This window comes from Dipodomys spectabilis, unplaced genomic scaffold (genome assembly GCF_019054845.1).
Source record: "Dipodomys spectabilis isolate Male_0828 unplaced genomic scaffold, ASM1905484v1 ptg000124l, whole genome shotgun sequence".
In the NCBI taxonomy this organism is placed as follows: domain Eukaryota; kingdom Metazoa; phylum Chordata; class Mammalia; order Rodentia; family Heteromyidae; genus Dipodomys; species Dipodomys spectabilis.
In genome coordinates this window covers 1098966-1114305 of record NW_024870801.1, presented here as the reverse complement: position 1 = coordinate 1114305, position 15340 = coordinate 1098966, and the positions used below count along the sequence as shown (strand labels likewise).

Genomic DNA, 15340 nt, shown 5'->3' with positions numbered 1-15340 from the left:
TAGTGAGGTTCCCGTGAGCTCCGGGGTGGCTGTGGGGGTGGGTAGTGAGGTTCCCGTGAGCTCCGGGGTGGCTGTGGGGGTGGGTAGTGAGGTTCCCGTCAGCTCTGGGGTGGCTGTGGGGGTGGGTAGTGAGGTTCCCGTGAGCTCTGGGGTGTCTGGGGGGGCCGTGAGGTTCCCGTGAGCTCTGGGCCCTCTGGGGTGGCTATGGGGGTGGGTAGTGAGGTTCCTGTGAGCTCCGGGGTGGCTTGGGGGTGGGTAGTGAGGTTCCTGTGAGCTCCAGGGTGGCTGGGGGTGGGCAGTGAGGTTCCCGCGAGCTCTGGGCCCTCCGGGGTGGCTGGGGGGGTTGGTAGTGAGGTTCCCGTGAGCTCCGGGCCCTCCGGGGTGGCTGGGGGGGTGGGCAGTGAGGTTCCTGTGAGCTCCAGGGTGGCTGGGGGGGGGCAGTGAGGTTCCCGCGAGCTCTGGGCCCTCCGGGGTGGCTGGGGGGGGTTGGTAGTGAGGTTCCCGTGAGCTCCGGGCCCTCCGGGGTGGCTGGGGGTGGGCAGTGAGGTTCCCGCGAGCTCTGGGCCCTCCGGGGTGGCTGGGGGGGTGGGCAGTGAGGTTCCCGTGAGCTCCGGGCCCTCCAGGGTGGCTGGGGGGGGGCAGTGAGGTTCCCGTGAGCTCCGGGCCCTCCGGGGTGGCTGGGGGGGGGGGGGCAGTGAGGTTCCCGCGAGCTCTGGGCCCTCCGGGGTGGCTGGGGGGGTGGGCAGTGAGGTTCCCGTGAGCTCCGGGCCCTCCAGGGTGGCTGGGGGGGGGGCAGTGAGGTTCCTGTGAGCTCCAGGCTCGAGTCCTGCGTGGAGTCCATGTGCTCACACTCCACCGTGCTCAGCCGTGCGTCTCGTCTGCGGTGTTGCAGTGTGGCTGCGTCACCACCAGACATTGCATCTGTATTCCAGGCAGCTCCTTCTGCAGTGCCGCCCGTTCTCAGGAGCTGTAGCCTAGGGGCTTTCCAGACGTTGCTGTGGCTTGTCTTTGAGGCAGAGGCTGGGGCATGAGGGTTTTGGGGGGCACAGCAGTGGTGGAGAAGGGGCTGAGGAACTGGGGCCACCCCCTCTCCATAGAGACAGATTGCTGAGGCTGGGCAAAGGGGGCAGTGTGCGGCCTGGCGAGATGAAGCGGCGGTTTGGGCATGGCCGGGCCGGCAGGCCCTGTCCCCGCAGCCTGCAGGACGCCTGGGGCAGATGGCCTGGACGGGGATGTCTGTAGTGTGGGCAGACGGTGGAGGCCAGGGTCGGCTGCTCCTCACGGGTGTCAGGGTGCCCCTGGGGGTGTGGTGAGGTGGCCAGGACTGAGTGCGAGAGGTGCAGGTCTGGTGGAGCTGCCCGGCCCAGGCCGCCTCCTGCAGAGGCTCAGCCCAGGCTGAGGGGGGGATGCGGTGTGTTGAGGAGTCTCTTGTGCTGCTGGAGGAGGGAGGGGGGGGCTGTGCTGCTGAGCCCGGGAGGGCTGGGGTGGGTGCCCTGTGGCTGGGGAGGGCTGGGTACTCCAGTGCCCTCCCCCACCCACTCCCTCCCCCACCCACCATGCCCAGCCTCCACCCTCTGCCCTCACAGATGGAGAACTGCACCCAGCCCGCCGTCATCACCAAGGACTTCTGCATGGTCTTCTACTCCCGGGACGCCAAGCTTCCCGCCTCCCGCTCCATCCGAAACCTGTTTGGCAGTGGGAGCCTGCGTGCCGCAGAGGGGTGCGTCCGTGGGGGGTGAAGGGCAGAGGAAGGGGGGCGTGGAGGGGTGCGTCCGTGGGGGGTGGAGGGCAGAGGAAGGGGGCGTGGAGGGGTGCGTCCATGGGGGGTGGAGGGCAGAGGAAGGGGGCGTGGAGGGGTGTGTCTGTGGGGGGTGGAGGAGGGCAGAGGAAGGGAGCGTGGAGGGTGCGTCCGTGGTTGGTGGAGGGCAGAGGTAGGGGGCGTGGAGGGTGCGTCCGTGGGGGGTGGAGGGCAGAGGAAGGGGGTGTGGAGGGGTGCTGCTCCTCCCAGGGCTGGGGCGGGGAGGGCTGTAAGCTGAGCCGCTCCTCCCAGGGCGAGTCCTGAGGAGCACGGCCCCGGGCACGAGGCCCAGCCCTCCCGGAGTTTTGGCCACTTCTAGGCGGGAGAGGACCAAGCCAGTGTCCCAGTGCCAGGACTCTGCCTGGCACTGACCACCTTCCTGGGGGACCTCGTTGTCCACCCCACAGACCCACTGTCAGACCCAGCGGCCCCGCCAGGGGCCAGGAGACTTGGTGGCTGGGGCCCCGGGGCCAGTGGGGGGCTCTGCCGGGTGCAGGGCTGTGGGGCCTGCGTGGACGTGGTCAAGACCAGCTCTTGGAGGAGATCTCCTACGAGCATGAGGCCATGGGGACCCCAACGCAGGATCTGGGGGTGGAGGCAGCGCCGAGGTCCCTGGACTCACGCCCAGGCCCGTGGCACCTGAGCAGAAGTTTCCCACCCATCCTTTATCGGGACGGAGGGTCTGGGACGGGAATGGGGCCTGTAGCTCAGGAGCGCGTGCCTGGCGGCTACCAGAACAGGTCTCATGCCCGGGGCGAGGCTCATGCCCGTGTGTCGTACTGTGGCTAGTCAGGACCCGGCCTGTGTGCCTGTCCCCGCTGGGCCTGGTGACCAGGTGTCCTCCCCACCCCACCCACCCCCCCCCCGCAGCAACCGTGTGACTGGTGTGTACGAGCTGAGCCTGTGCCACGTGGCAGATGCTGGCAGCCCAGGTGGGTGCGGGCTGCCTGGGGGGAGGGGGGAGGGCCACCCAGGGGGGTGAGGGCAGCCTGGGGGGAGGGGGAGGGCCACCCAGGGGGGTGAGGGCAGCCTGGGGGGAGGGGGAGGGCCACCCAGGAGGGAGGGCTGCCCAGAGGGGGGAGGGCCACCCAGGGGGGGAGGGCTGCCTGGGGGGAGGGGGGAGGGGGGAGGGCCACCCAGGGGGGGAGAGCTGCCCAGTTGGGCTACTGCCTTGCCCTCTGCTGGGCTGGTCAGGGCCCTGGTGCTCCTGGGTGAGGGCAGGTCAGCTGGGGTCCTCACCTACAAAATGCAAGCACTGGTCTGGTCTGTGGTCTTCAGGGGGCTCACAGATGGAGGAGGGGGTGTGCAGGGGGCGTTCAGGATCACCAGCTCTAGGTGCTACCAGGCCAGAGGCCAGCCTGCTCCTGTGGTCCTGGGCTGGGGGCCAAGGCCCAGGGGAGCCCATCCTGATCCCAAGGGCTTCCCTGAGCTGGAAAGAGCCCCATTGGGAAGGAGAGTTGTCCGCTTTCTGCCACCATCCAGGGATGCAGCGCCGGCGTCGGCGGGTGCTGGACACGTCGGTGGCCTACGTCCGGGGTGAGGAGAATCTGGCGGGCTGGAGGCCCCGGAGTGACAGCCTGATCCTAGACCACCAGTGGGAGCTGGAAAAGCTCAGCCTGCTGCAGGAGGTGAGCTGTGGGGCCTGGGAAGCCGAGCGTGGGGACGAAGCCTCCACAGCCCCGCCCACCACAGCCTTGACCTGAGGGTGGTCTGGAACCAGCCTGGCACTGGCCAGACCAGACCAGAGTGTGTGGCCCATATCTGCCCTGCACGGGGCTTTGTGGCACCCGACAAAACCGAGCCCTCTGAGGTTAGACAGTTTAGGCTCACATAAGCATGGGGACTGGGCACTTAGGGACACCAAAGGGGCCAGGCTGAGGGTCTCTGTTACTTCAGTCAGGAACTCCCAACTCCAGTGTGGGCAGGTGGCACCGCTGTCGGGCTGAGGGTGGGCCTGCACCTGTGAGGCTAGGCCGGGCCCCCGGCCCTTCCCCGAGGTGGCGAAGATGCCAGCACCTCCTCCAGCTGGAGGAGGCCCACGTGTCCACTGCACAGCAGGCTAGGGAGGGAGGGGGTGACAGATCTTCCCAGAGGGGCTCGGAGGGCGGTGCTGCGCCAGCACAGCTGATCAGCCTGTGCTCGGTGCAGGTGGAGAAGACGCGGCACTACCTGCTCCTGCGGGAGAAGCTGGAGACCACCCAGCGGCCGGGCCCCGAGGCGCTGTCCCCCGCCTCCAGCGAGGACTCCGAGTCCCGCAGCTCCTCCGGAGCTTCCTCTCCGCTGTCGGCCGAGGGGCGGCCCTCACCTCTGGAGACTCCCAATGAGAGGCAGCGAGAGCTGGCGGTCAAGGTAGGTGGAGCTGCAGGCCGTGTGGTCAGGCGCATTGGCCCTGTCCATGGCTGGCTCCAGTTAGGTCTGCCTGGAGGAGGATGGGGAGTTGGCGTGTCCCTCCCCTGCTGCCCCCACACCCGCATGCTCCCTCCTGAGCCACTCCAGCAGGGCTGGCCCTCTGGAATCCTGAACTGGCGGGCCCCCACCACCTCCACCTGTGCGCTGGACGGGCTCTGGGCCGGCGGCCATCTTCGGGCACTGCCTCTGAGCCTGGGCTGTCCTTGTGGGTCCCCAGCTCACCTATCACCTGGGTACCTTGACCCAAGTGCTCAGGCCTCACCCCGTCCTCCTGGCTCTGGGGGGGATGTGTGTAGGCCTGCAGCCACGCACACAAAGCAGTCCCGAACACGCAGAGCCATCCTGACCACGCAGAAAGGTCCTGACCACACACACACAACTCCTGACCACATACACACACAGAGGTCCTGACCACACACACACACAGAGGCCCTGACCACACACACACACAGAGGTCCTGACCATACACACAGAGGCCCTGACCACACACACACACAGAGCCCCTGACCACATACACACACAGAGGTCCTGACCACACACACACACAGAGGTCCTGGCCACACACACACACAGAGGCCCTGATCACACACACACACAGAGCCCCTGACCACATACACACACAGAGGTCCTGACCACACACACACACAGAGCCCCTGACCACACACACAGAGGCCCTGACCACACACACACACAGAGGCCCTGACCACACACACACACAGAGGCCCTGACCACACACACACACAGAGGCCCTGACCACACACACAGAGGCCCTGACCATACACACAGAGGCCCTGACCACACACACACACAGAGCCCCTGACCACATACACACACAGAGGTCCTGACCATACACACACAGAGGCCCTGACCACACACACAGAGGCCCTGACCATACACACAGAGGCCCTGACCACACACACACACAGAGCCCCTGACCACACACACACAGAGGCCCTGACCATACACACACAGAGGCCCTGACCATACACACAGAGGCCCTGACCACACACACACACAGAGCCCCTGACCACACACACACAGAGGCCCTGACCACACACACAGAGGCCCTGACCATACACACAGAGGCCCTGACCACACACACACACAGAGCCCCTGACCACACACACACACACAGAGGCCCTGATCACACACACACACAGAGGCCCTGACCACACACACACACAGAGGCCCTGACCATACACACACACAGAACTCCTGACCACACACACACACACAGAGGCCCTGATCACACACACACACAGAGGCCCTGACCACACACACACACAGAGGCCCTGACCATACACACAGAGGCCCTGACCACACACACACACAGAGCCCCTGACCACATACACACACAGAGGTCCTGACCATACACACACAGAGGCCCTGACCATACACACAGAGGCCCTGACCACACACACACACAGAGCCCCTGACCACATACACACACAGAGGTCCTGACCATACACACACAGGGGCCCTGACCACACACACACACAGAGCCCCTGACCACATACACACACAGAGGCCCTGACCACATACACACACAGAGGTCCTGACCACACACACACAGAGGCCCTGACCACACACACACACAGAGGTCCTGACCATACACACACACAGAGCCCCTGACCACACACACAGAGGTCCTGGCCACACACACACACAGAGGTCCTGACCACACACACACACAGAGCCCCTGACCACATACACACACAGAGGCCCTGACCACATACACACACAGAGGTCCTGACCACACACACACAGAGGCCCTGACCACACACACACACACAGAGGCCCTGACCACACACACACACAGAGGTCCTGACCACACACACACACAGAGCCCCTGACCACACACACAGAGGTCCTGGCCACACACACACACAGAGGTCCTGACCACACACACACACAGAGGCCCTGACCACACACGCACACAGAGGCCCTGACCACACACGCACACAGAGGCCCTGACCACACACGCAGAGCCCCTGACCACACACACACACAGAGGCCCTGACCACACACACACACAGAGGCCCTGACCACACACGCACACAGAGGCCCTGACCACACACACACACAGAGGCCCTGACCACACACACAGAGGCCCTGACCACACACACACACAGAGGCCCTGACCACACACACACACAGAGGTCCTGACCACACACACACACAGAGGCCCTGACCACACACACAGAGGCCCTGACCACACACACACACAGAGGTCCTGACCATACACACACAGAGGTCCTGACCACACACACACACACACAGAGGTCCTGACCATACACACACAGAGGCCCTGACCACACACACAGAGGCCCTGACCATGCACACAGAGGCCCTGACCACACACACACACAGAGCCCCTGACCACACACACACAGAGGCCCTGACCACACACACACACACAGAGGCCCTGACCACACACACACACAGAGGCCCTGACCATACACACAGAGGCCCTGACCACACACACACACAGAGCCCCTGACCACACACACACAGAGGCCCTGACCACACACACACACACACACACACAGAGGCCCTGACCACACACACACACAGAGGTCCTGACCACACACACACACAGAGGCCCTGACCACACACACAGAGGCCCTGACCACACACACACACAGAGGTCCTGACCATACACACACAGAGGTCCTGACCACACACACACACACACAGAGGTCCTGACCATACACACACAGAGGCCCTGACCACACACACACACAGAGGTCCTGACCACACACACACACAGAGGTCCTGACCACACACACACACACAGAGGCCCTGACCACACACACACACAGAGGCCCTGACCACACACGCACACAGAGCCCCTGACCACACACACACAGAGGCCCTGACCACACACACACACAGAGGTCCTGATCACACACACACACACAGAGGCCCTGATCACATACACACACAGAGGCCCTGACCACACACACACACAGAGGCCCTGACCACACACGCACAGAGGCCCTGACCACACACACACACAGAGGCCCTGACCACACGCACACACAGAGGCCCTGATCATACACACACACACACACACACACACACACACACACAGGTCCTGACCACACACACACACACACAGAGGCCATGATCTCACACACACACACAGAGGTCCTGGCCACACACACACACAGAGGCCCTGACCATACACACACACAGAGGCCCTGACCACACACACACACACACAGAGGCCCTGACCACATACACACACAGAGGCCCTGACCACACACACACACACACAGAGGTCCTGACCATACACACACACACACAGAGGTCCTGACCATACACACACAGAGGCCCTGACCACACACACACACAGAGGTCCTGACCACACACACACACACACAGAGGCCCTGACCACACACACACAGAGGCCCTGACCATACACACACACACAGAGGCCCTGACCACACACACACACAGAGGCCCTGATCATACACACACACAGAGGCCCTGACCACACACACACACACAGAGGCCCTGACCACACACACACACAGAGGCCCTGATCATACACACACACACATACACACACACAGGTCCTGACCACACACACACACACACACACACAGAGGCCCTGACCATACACACAGAGGTCCTGGCCACACACACACACAGAGGTCCTGGCCACACACACACACAGAGGCCCTGATCACACACACAGAGGCCCTGACCACACACACACACACAGAGGCCCTCACCACATACACACACAGAGGCCCTGACCACACACACAGAGGCCCTGACCACACACACACACAGAGGCCCTGACCACACACACAGAGGCCCTGACCACACACACACACAGAGGCCCTGACCACACATGCACACAGAGGCCCTGACCACACACACAGAGGCCCTGACCATACACGCAGAGCCCCTGACCACTCACACACACAGAGGCCCTGACCACACACACACAGAGGCCCTGACCATACACACACACACAGAGGCCCTGACGACACACGCACAGAGGCCCTGACCATACACACACAGAGGCCCTGACCACACGCACACACAGAGGCCCTGATCATACACACACACACACACACACACACACACACACACACACACACAGGTCCTGACCACACACACACACACACACACACACACACACACAGAGGCCCTGATCTCACACACACACACAGAGGTCCTGGCCACACACACACACAGAGGCCCTGACCACACACACAGAGGCCCTGACCACACACACACACACAGAGGCCCTGACCACATACACACACAGAGGCCCTGACCACACACACAGAGGCCCTGACCACACACACACACAGAGGCCCTGACCACACACACAGAGGCCCTGACCACACACACACACAGAGGCCCTGACCACACACACACATAGAGGCCCTGACCACACACACACACAGAGGTCCTGACCACACACACACACACACACAGAGGCCCTGACCACACACACACACAGAGGCCCTGACCACACACACACACAGAGGCCCTGACCACACACACACATAGAGGCCCTGACCACACACACACACAGAGGTCCTGACCACACACACACACACACAGAGGCCCTGACCATACACACACACAGAGGTCCTGACCACACACATACACACACACAGAGGCCCTTACCACACACATACACACACAGAGAGGCCCTGACCACACACATACACACACACAGAGGCCCTGACCACACACACAGAGGCCCTGACCACACACACACACAAGAGGTCCTGACCACACACCCACACACACACAGGTCCTGATCATACACACCCACACAGAGGTCCTGACAATGTGGAGTGGGCCTGATTCTGCGTGTGCTTTGTCCACAGTGCTTACGCCTCCTCACACACACGTTCAACAGGGAGTACAGCCACAGCCATGTCTGCGTCAGTGCCAGCGAGAGCAAGGTAGGCAGGGCCCAGCCCCACAGGGCAGCGCCAACCGCAGGGCAGCGCCCCCACAGGTGTTGCTAAGGAAATGCCTCCTTGTCTCCAGCAAGCGCGGCTGCATTGTCTTAGGCTCTCCCCTCTGCAGGGGGCTGAAGTTGTATAGTAGGGGGCTGGAGTTGTGGAGCAGGGGCTGGGGTCGTGGAGCAGGGGCTGGGGTCGTGGAGCAGGGGCTGGGGTCGTGGAGCAGGGGCTGGGGTCGTGGAGCAGGGGCTGGGGTCGTGGAGCAGGGGCTGGGGTCGTGGAGCAGGGGCTGGGGTCGTGGAGCAGGGGCTGGGGTCGTGGAGCAGGAGGCTGGGGTCGTGGAGCAGGGGCTGGGGTCGTGGAGCAGGGGCTGGGGTCGTGGAGCAGGGGCTGGGGTCGTGGAGCAGGGGCTGGGGTCGTGGAGCAGGAGGCTGGGGTCGTGGAGCAGGGGCTGGGGTCGTGGAGCAGGGGGTGGGGTCGTGGAGCAGGGGCTGGGGTCGTGGAGCAGGACCTGGGGTCATGGAGCAGGAGGCTGGGGTCGTGGAGCAGGGGCTGGGGTCATGGAGCAGGAGGCTGGGGTCATGGAGCAGGAGGCTGGGGTCGTGGAGCAGGGGGTGGGGTCGTGGAGCAGGGGCTGGAGTCGTGGAGCAGGGGGAGCCTTGCTTGGGTTCTGGACAACTGTGGAGGTGCGGATAAGAACCCCACCCGCAGAGGCCCAGAGACCCCTGAGAAACATCTTCTCTCCCGCAGCTCTCAGAGATGTCTGTCACCCTGCTTCGGGACCCGTCCATGTCCCCTCTGGGGGCAGCCACGCTCACCCCCTCCTCCACCTGCCCCTCCCTGGTCGAAGGGCGCTATGGTACCCCTGGTGTGAGGTGAGCTCTCCCTGGCCTGCCGAGGAAGCTTCTGGAACCTCAGACAAGCCAATGATGGCGGCTGAACCTTGGGCACGGGGAGGGAGAGAGGCCGGTGTGCTGCATGCTCTGCACTGGCCGCACGGGGGTGGGCTCTGGAGCGGAGGCTGCCAGGCCTCCGGGGGGCAGCACCCGCTGAAACACAAATGCAAAGCCATGTTGGTGGATAAAACGAGGTGGGTGGAAACACGCCACAGGGCCCTTCTCCAGGGCCAAGGTTGGGCCCTCCTGTCCCCAGCGGGTAAAGTCTGCACAGCCGCTCTCAAGGGGCCGTGCGCTCTGCACTGAAGGCAAGGCCACCGGCCTGGGTCTGACGTGGGCGTGTGAAGGAGCCATCCCCTCCTGCGCGTGGTTGGCTCCACAGCTTCAAGTCAGCTGTCTTTACTTTTTTTGGTCGGTTGTGGGGCTTGAACTCTGGGCTTGGGCGCTGTCCCTCAGCTCTTCGGCTCAAGGGGAGCGCTCTACCACTTGAGTCACAGCGCCACTTCCAGTTTTCTGGTGGTTTATTGGAGATGAGAGTCTCACGGACTTTCTTGCCCAGGCTGGCTTTGAACCGCGATCTCAGATCTCAGCTTCCTGAGTAGGATGACAGGCGGGAGCCACCGGTGCCTGGCTAGTCATTTTTACTTTAAAATGCTTTAGGGTTCCCTCGTTTTGTTTTAGTTTTGGTGGCAGTATGTGTTTTGCATTCAGGCCTCAGCTCGCTAGATGGCTGTCCTGCCCCTTGAGTCAGGACCCCAGGCTCTTTTGTGCTTTTGTTTTCTGGTTTTGGGGGTTTGGTAGGGTCTGTGTTTTGGCCCAAGGCTGACGGGACGGCAGATCCGCACCTCTGCCTCCCAGCAGCTGTGCTGACAGATGTGTGCCGCCGGCGCCAGCTCTGGGCTTTCCTGTCCTGCCACAGGCCTCCCGGCCCGGCAGGCTCCCGCTCAGCCACCGCTGAGAACCCCGCGCCACACTGACATGCAGGAAAGCCGGACGTGCTTCTGTGGAGGCTGCAGATGGGGAGGTGGGCGTGTGTCCTCTGCACAGCCCTGGGCCTTGGGGCCATGGCCGAGTCCTCCTCACTTTGCCCAGCGGTGCTGAGTCGATGCGGTGCTCAGTGTTCTGAGGCTGGGCCGGGGTCTCAGCTAGGCAGACCCCAGGGGTTGTCCCAGTGGGTCTGAGGCAGAGGAGGCCCAGGAGGCAGCCACAGCCCAGCAAGGACCCTCTGCATCTCTGTCTTCCAGGACCCCACAGCCCTGCTCCCGGCCGGCCAGCCCCGAGCCTGAGCCGCTCTCAGAGGCTGACTCCAGGAAGCTCCCGTCCCCCGCCCTAGCGTCCCAGGCAGACAAGGAGCCGCAGCGCCTGCTGGTCCCCGACATCCAGGAGATCCGGGTCAGGTGTGTGAGGCTCTACCTGGAGCAGGCATGCCAGGCAAGCCCTGCCCAGCCAGCCTCAGGCAGGCAGGGGCAGAGCCAGTGGTCATGGCTGCTGTGGCTGCGGCTCCCTTCCTCCTCCTCCTCCTCCTCCTCCTCCTCCTCCTCCTCCTCCTCCTCCTGCTCCTCCTCTTCCTTCTTCTCCCCCTTCCTCCTCCTCTACCTCCTCCTCTTTCTTCCTCTTCCTCCTCCTCCTCCTTCCTCTCCTTTCTTCTTCCTCTTTCTCCTCTACCTCCTCTTCTCCTCCTTCTTCTCTACCTCTTCCTCTTCTCCACCCTCTTCTTCCTCCCTCCTCCCCCTCCTCCTCTACCTCCTTCTCTACCTTCTCCTCTTTCTTCCTCTTCTTCCTCCTCCTCCGTCTCCATGTCCCAGAGATGGGCTGGCAGCTTGGCCTCTGACCTCACAGGCCGGGGTCTGCCAGGCGCTCCAGGGTGCCGTGACCATTCCTGGCCTGTGTGGTGGCCAGCACTGCTGGGAGCGGGCCTGGGGAGGTGCGCTGAGCCCCGGCGCTGGACCTCCCTCCTGAGCCTTGCTGCCCCCCCACAGCCCCATCGTCTCCAAGAAGGGCTACCTGCACTTCCTGGAGCCGCACACGTCTGGCTGGGCAAAGCGCTTCGTGGTAGTGCGGCGCCCCTACGCCTACATGTACAACAGCGACCGGGACTCGGTGGAGCGGTTCCTCCTCAACCTCTCCACCGCCCAGGTGGAGTACAGTGAGGACCAGCAGGCCATGCTCAAGGTGCGGCCCGCGCAGCACGGGGTCCCGGGGGGTGGGGTCCTCCGCCGAGCCAGGGCCAGACCCCGGCTGACCGGGAGACGGCTTTGGGGAGGGTCACGCGGCCTGGGCGGTAGCATTCTGTACACCGTGGCGGTGCTGGGGCAGTGGGGCAGGGCCACGCATCTCCGTGAGCCCCCTGCCCCGCTGAGCATGCAGTGTCCTAAAACTGCCGGGCAGAGAAGGTTCTGGAAGCTGTCTGGGTCATGGCTATGATGCCCACTAGGAGACTTTTTATTTCTGGGCAAGCGTGACAGTGCACTCAGCTGCCGCCAATGCTGCCACACAGCCGGGGCTGGGAGCAGGCGCCCTGCGCGGGCGGCTCGGCTGGGGAGCAGGCGCCCTCTGCGGGCGGCTCGGCTGGGTCCCGGAGCGGTGTGACCCGTGCGGAGAGCCCTGGACGGGGCTTCGTGGCAATGCCACCACACACAGAGCTGGGGCTGGGGAGCAGGTGCCCTGTACGGGAGGCTCGTCTGGGGAGCAGGCGCCCTGTGCGGGAGGCTCGTCTGGGGAGCAGGCGCCCTGCGCGGGAGGCTCGGCTGGGGAGCAGGCGCCCTGCGCGGGAGGTTCGGCTGGGGAGCAGGCGCCCTGCACGGACGGCTCGGCTGGGGAGCAGGCGCCCTGTGCGGGCGGCTCGTCTGGGGAGCAGGTGCCCTGCGCTGGCGGCTTGGCTGGGTCCCAGCACGGGTGTGACCCGTGCGGAGAGCCCTGGACGGGGCTTCGTGGCAGTGCAGCCCCTGGGCTGGGGTAGGACACGTGCCCGCAGAGGAGGCCCCTCTCTGGGCCGCTCCCCGGGCGTCACCTCCCAACCCGCTCGCCTCCGCAGACGCCCAACACGTTCGCGGTGTGCACGGAGCACCGCGGCATCCTGCTGCAGGCCAACAGCGACAAGGACATGCACGACTGGCTGTACGCCTTCAACCCCCTCCTGGCGGGGACCATCCGGTACGGCCGGCCCGCCCCCCCCTGGCCAGGCAACACCCCGGGGGGCCCCGGCCGGGGACCCCCGCGGAGACCAGACCTGCAGGGGCGGGAAGCACCAGCCATGCCCCGCTCCTGTGTGCCACGGGCTGGGGGTGGGGTCCAGGGGTGGGGTTGGTGGGGTGTGGGGTCCAGGGCTGGGGTTGGTGGGGTGTGGGGTTGGTGGGGTGTGGGGTTGGTGGGGTGGGGTTGGTGGGTGTGGGGTTGGTGGGTGTGGGGTTGGTGGGGTGTGGGGTTGGTGGGGTGTGGGGTTGGTGGGGTGTGGGGTCCCAGGGGATGTGGGGTTGGTGGGTAGTGGGGTCCCAGGGGATGTGGGGTTGGTGGGGTGTGGAGTTGGTGGGGTGTGGGGTCCCGGGGATGTGGGGTTGGTCCAAGCAGCGATCTTCCGAGTGCACACCCTACAGGGTGGACCTAGACTCGGAACAGCGTGGGAGTGAGGCCTGGGTGTCACAGATTCTGGGTGGGGGCCCCGTGGGGCAGGCACCTCCACGGGTCACCTTGTCCTTCTGGGAGGCCAGGGACCAGGCTTTGGGTTGCACGGTGTGCATGGCGCCGCGAGGGCCCGGTGGACGGGCAGCCTGGGAGCCCGAGGCTCCGACCTGACTTCTTCCCCTGGCTCCACAGGTCCAAGCTCTCCAGAAGGAGGTCTGCGCAGATGAAGGTCTGAGCCGGCCGGTCCCCGCCGCCCGCCGGCAGCCTGGCATCCCACCCCGTGCCATCTTCTCGTGGTCCGCTGCCCAGCCCTCTCCCTCCAGGGGACGCCCGTGCGGGGCCAGCGCCAGCACGGTCGGCCATGCCGCACAGCCCTTGTGCCCCTAGGGGCTGTGCTGTTGTTGTGTCTTCTAAAATGGCTCTGGGTAGAGTTAGGAGAGGCCAGAAAGGTCAGAGGGCGCAGGGCCCGGGGTGTCGCTGCCGTGCTAATATTTTTTTAAGCATAGACAGACTTATAATTAATATACACTAGTTAGTGATGTTGAAATGGTCCATTGAGAAATTAACTATTAAGACTGTGTTTTATTTATAAGTATTTATTTCTCACGTCTCCAGGTAGACCTCTGTGGTTTGGTGGAGTCCTGCCCGCGGCCCAGCCTGTCGGGGGGTGGGGAGGGGGGGGTAGGCAGGAGGTGTCCGGGCCAGCCGGCTCCTCGGGGCTGTGCACGGGAGCGCTCACGGGCAGGCTTCTCCAGGGCTCCTGGGCCGGCGTCCGGTGGAGTGAGGTGTGCGCGGGAGCCGGAGCCCCGAGAGGGTCTAGAGCATGTGTGCTGCTTTGGAGGGGCAGTGTCGGGGGGGGGGGGCAGAGGGCGGCCGGCAGGTGTGCTGATCTGAGAGGAGGCTGTGAGGCATCTGGGTGAGGCAGGAGGGAAGTCAGGCTCCCCTGACGCTGCTGTGGGTCAGGCTGTTGGGCTCCGGGTGGCAGGATGGTCCACGCTCAGGATACACCACCCTTCCAGAGTTTGGGCCGCAGCCTCTCCTGCTTCCAGAAGATCGGGGGCAGGGTTCCTGGCAGTTTTGTGGCAGGGGTTCCCTAGTGCCGGCCTGGCCCTGGGAAGGGTCTCTGTGGGTCCCAGTGTGAAGACTGCAGGCGGGCCGTGGGCGGGCAGCAAGCAGGGGCCAGCCACGTGGCCTTCTCAGAGGAGTGCTCTTTTCCTGCTCGCATCTATGCACAGACATAGCGTGTGTGCATGCACAAACACCCAGCCCTCGGGAGTGGGCGTGCCGGGCCAGACTGGAGCCTCCCTGCTTGGTCCACCACCCGTCTCAGCTCCGGCAGCTTGGCCTAGGCGGGTCCCCTCCGGGGCTGTCCTGCCTGTGCCGACGTGGCCCCCCAGGCCCCTGTAGCAGGAGGTGCTGGCAGCTCCCTCCCAGGGTCTCCGGCCGTGGAAGCCCGTGTGGAGGGGAGGCTCTGGTTCCGGGGCTCTGAGGGGACCTGGCTGGTGGGGCTGGGGCGGCCAGGCCATGCTGTCAGCATCTGTGCCTGATGGCAGCCTTCGCCCGGTCAAAGCTGGAGCCTCAACAGCAGCCTCCACTGTCCTGGGCTCAGATGCCCCGGGCCGCCACCCCCTCCACCACCGCGTCCAGCGCACGGGCCGCCACCCCCTTCCACCACC

General features: G+C 64.5%; 1 protein-coding gene across 4 annotated transcripts in view; it reads left to right on the top strand.

The window, feature by feature from the left end:
• Kif1a (kinesin family member 1A) overlaps window positions 1-14244 on the top strand; it is a 74718-nt gene extending 60474 nt beyond the window's left edge. For all 4 annotated transcript variants that reach the window (XM_042689053.1, XM_042689052.1, XM_042689051.1 and 1 more), the window contains 10 exons: window positions 1587-1720; window positions 2669-2730; window positions 3281-3426; window positions 3947-4147; window positions 9067-9144; window positions 9898-10022; window positions 11288-11440; window positions 12023-12215; window positions 13078-13196; window positions 13857-14244. In XM_042689053.1, coding sequence (XP_042544987.1) covers window positions 1587-1720; window positions 2669-2730; window positions 3281-3426; window positions 3947-4147; window positions 9067-9144; window positions 9898-10022; window positions 11288-11440; window positions 12023-12215; window positions 13078-13196; window positions 13857-13899 — 1254 coding nt within the window. In that variant the 3' untranslated portion in view covers window positions 13900-14244. The remainder of the gene's footprint in view (window positions 1-1586; window positions 1721-2668; window positions 2731-3280; window positions 3427-3946; window positions 4148-9066; window positions 9145-9897; window positions 10023-11287; window positions 11441-12022; window positions 12216-13077; window positions 13197-13856) is intronic.
• The last annotated feature ends 1096 nt before the right edge of the window (window positions 14245-15340 follow it).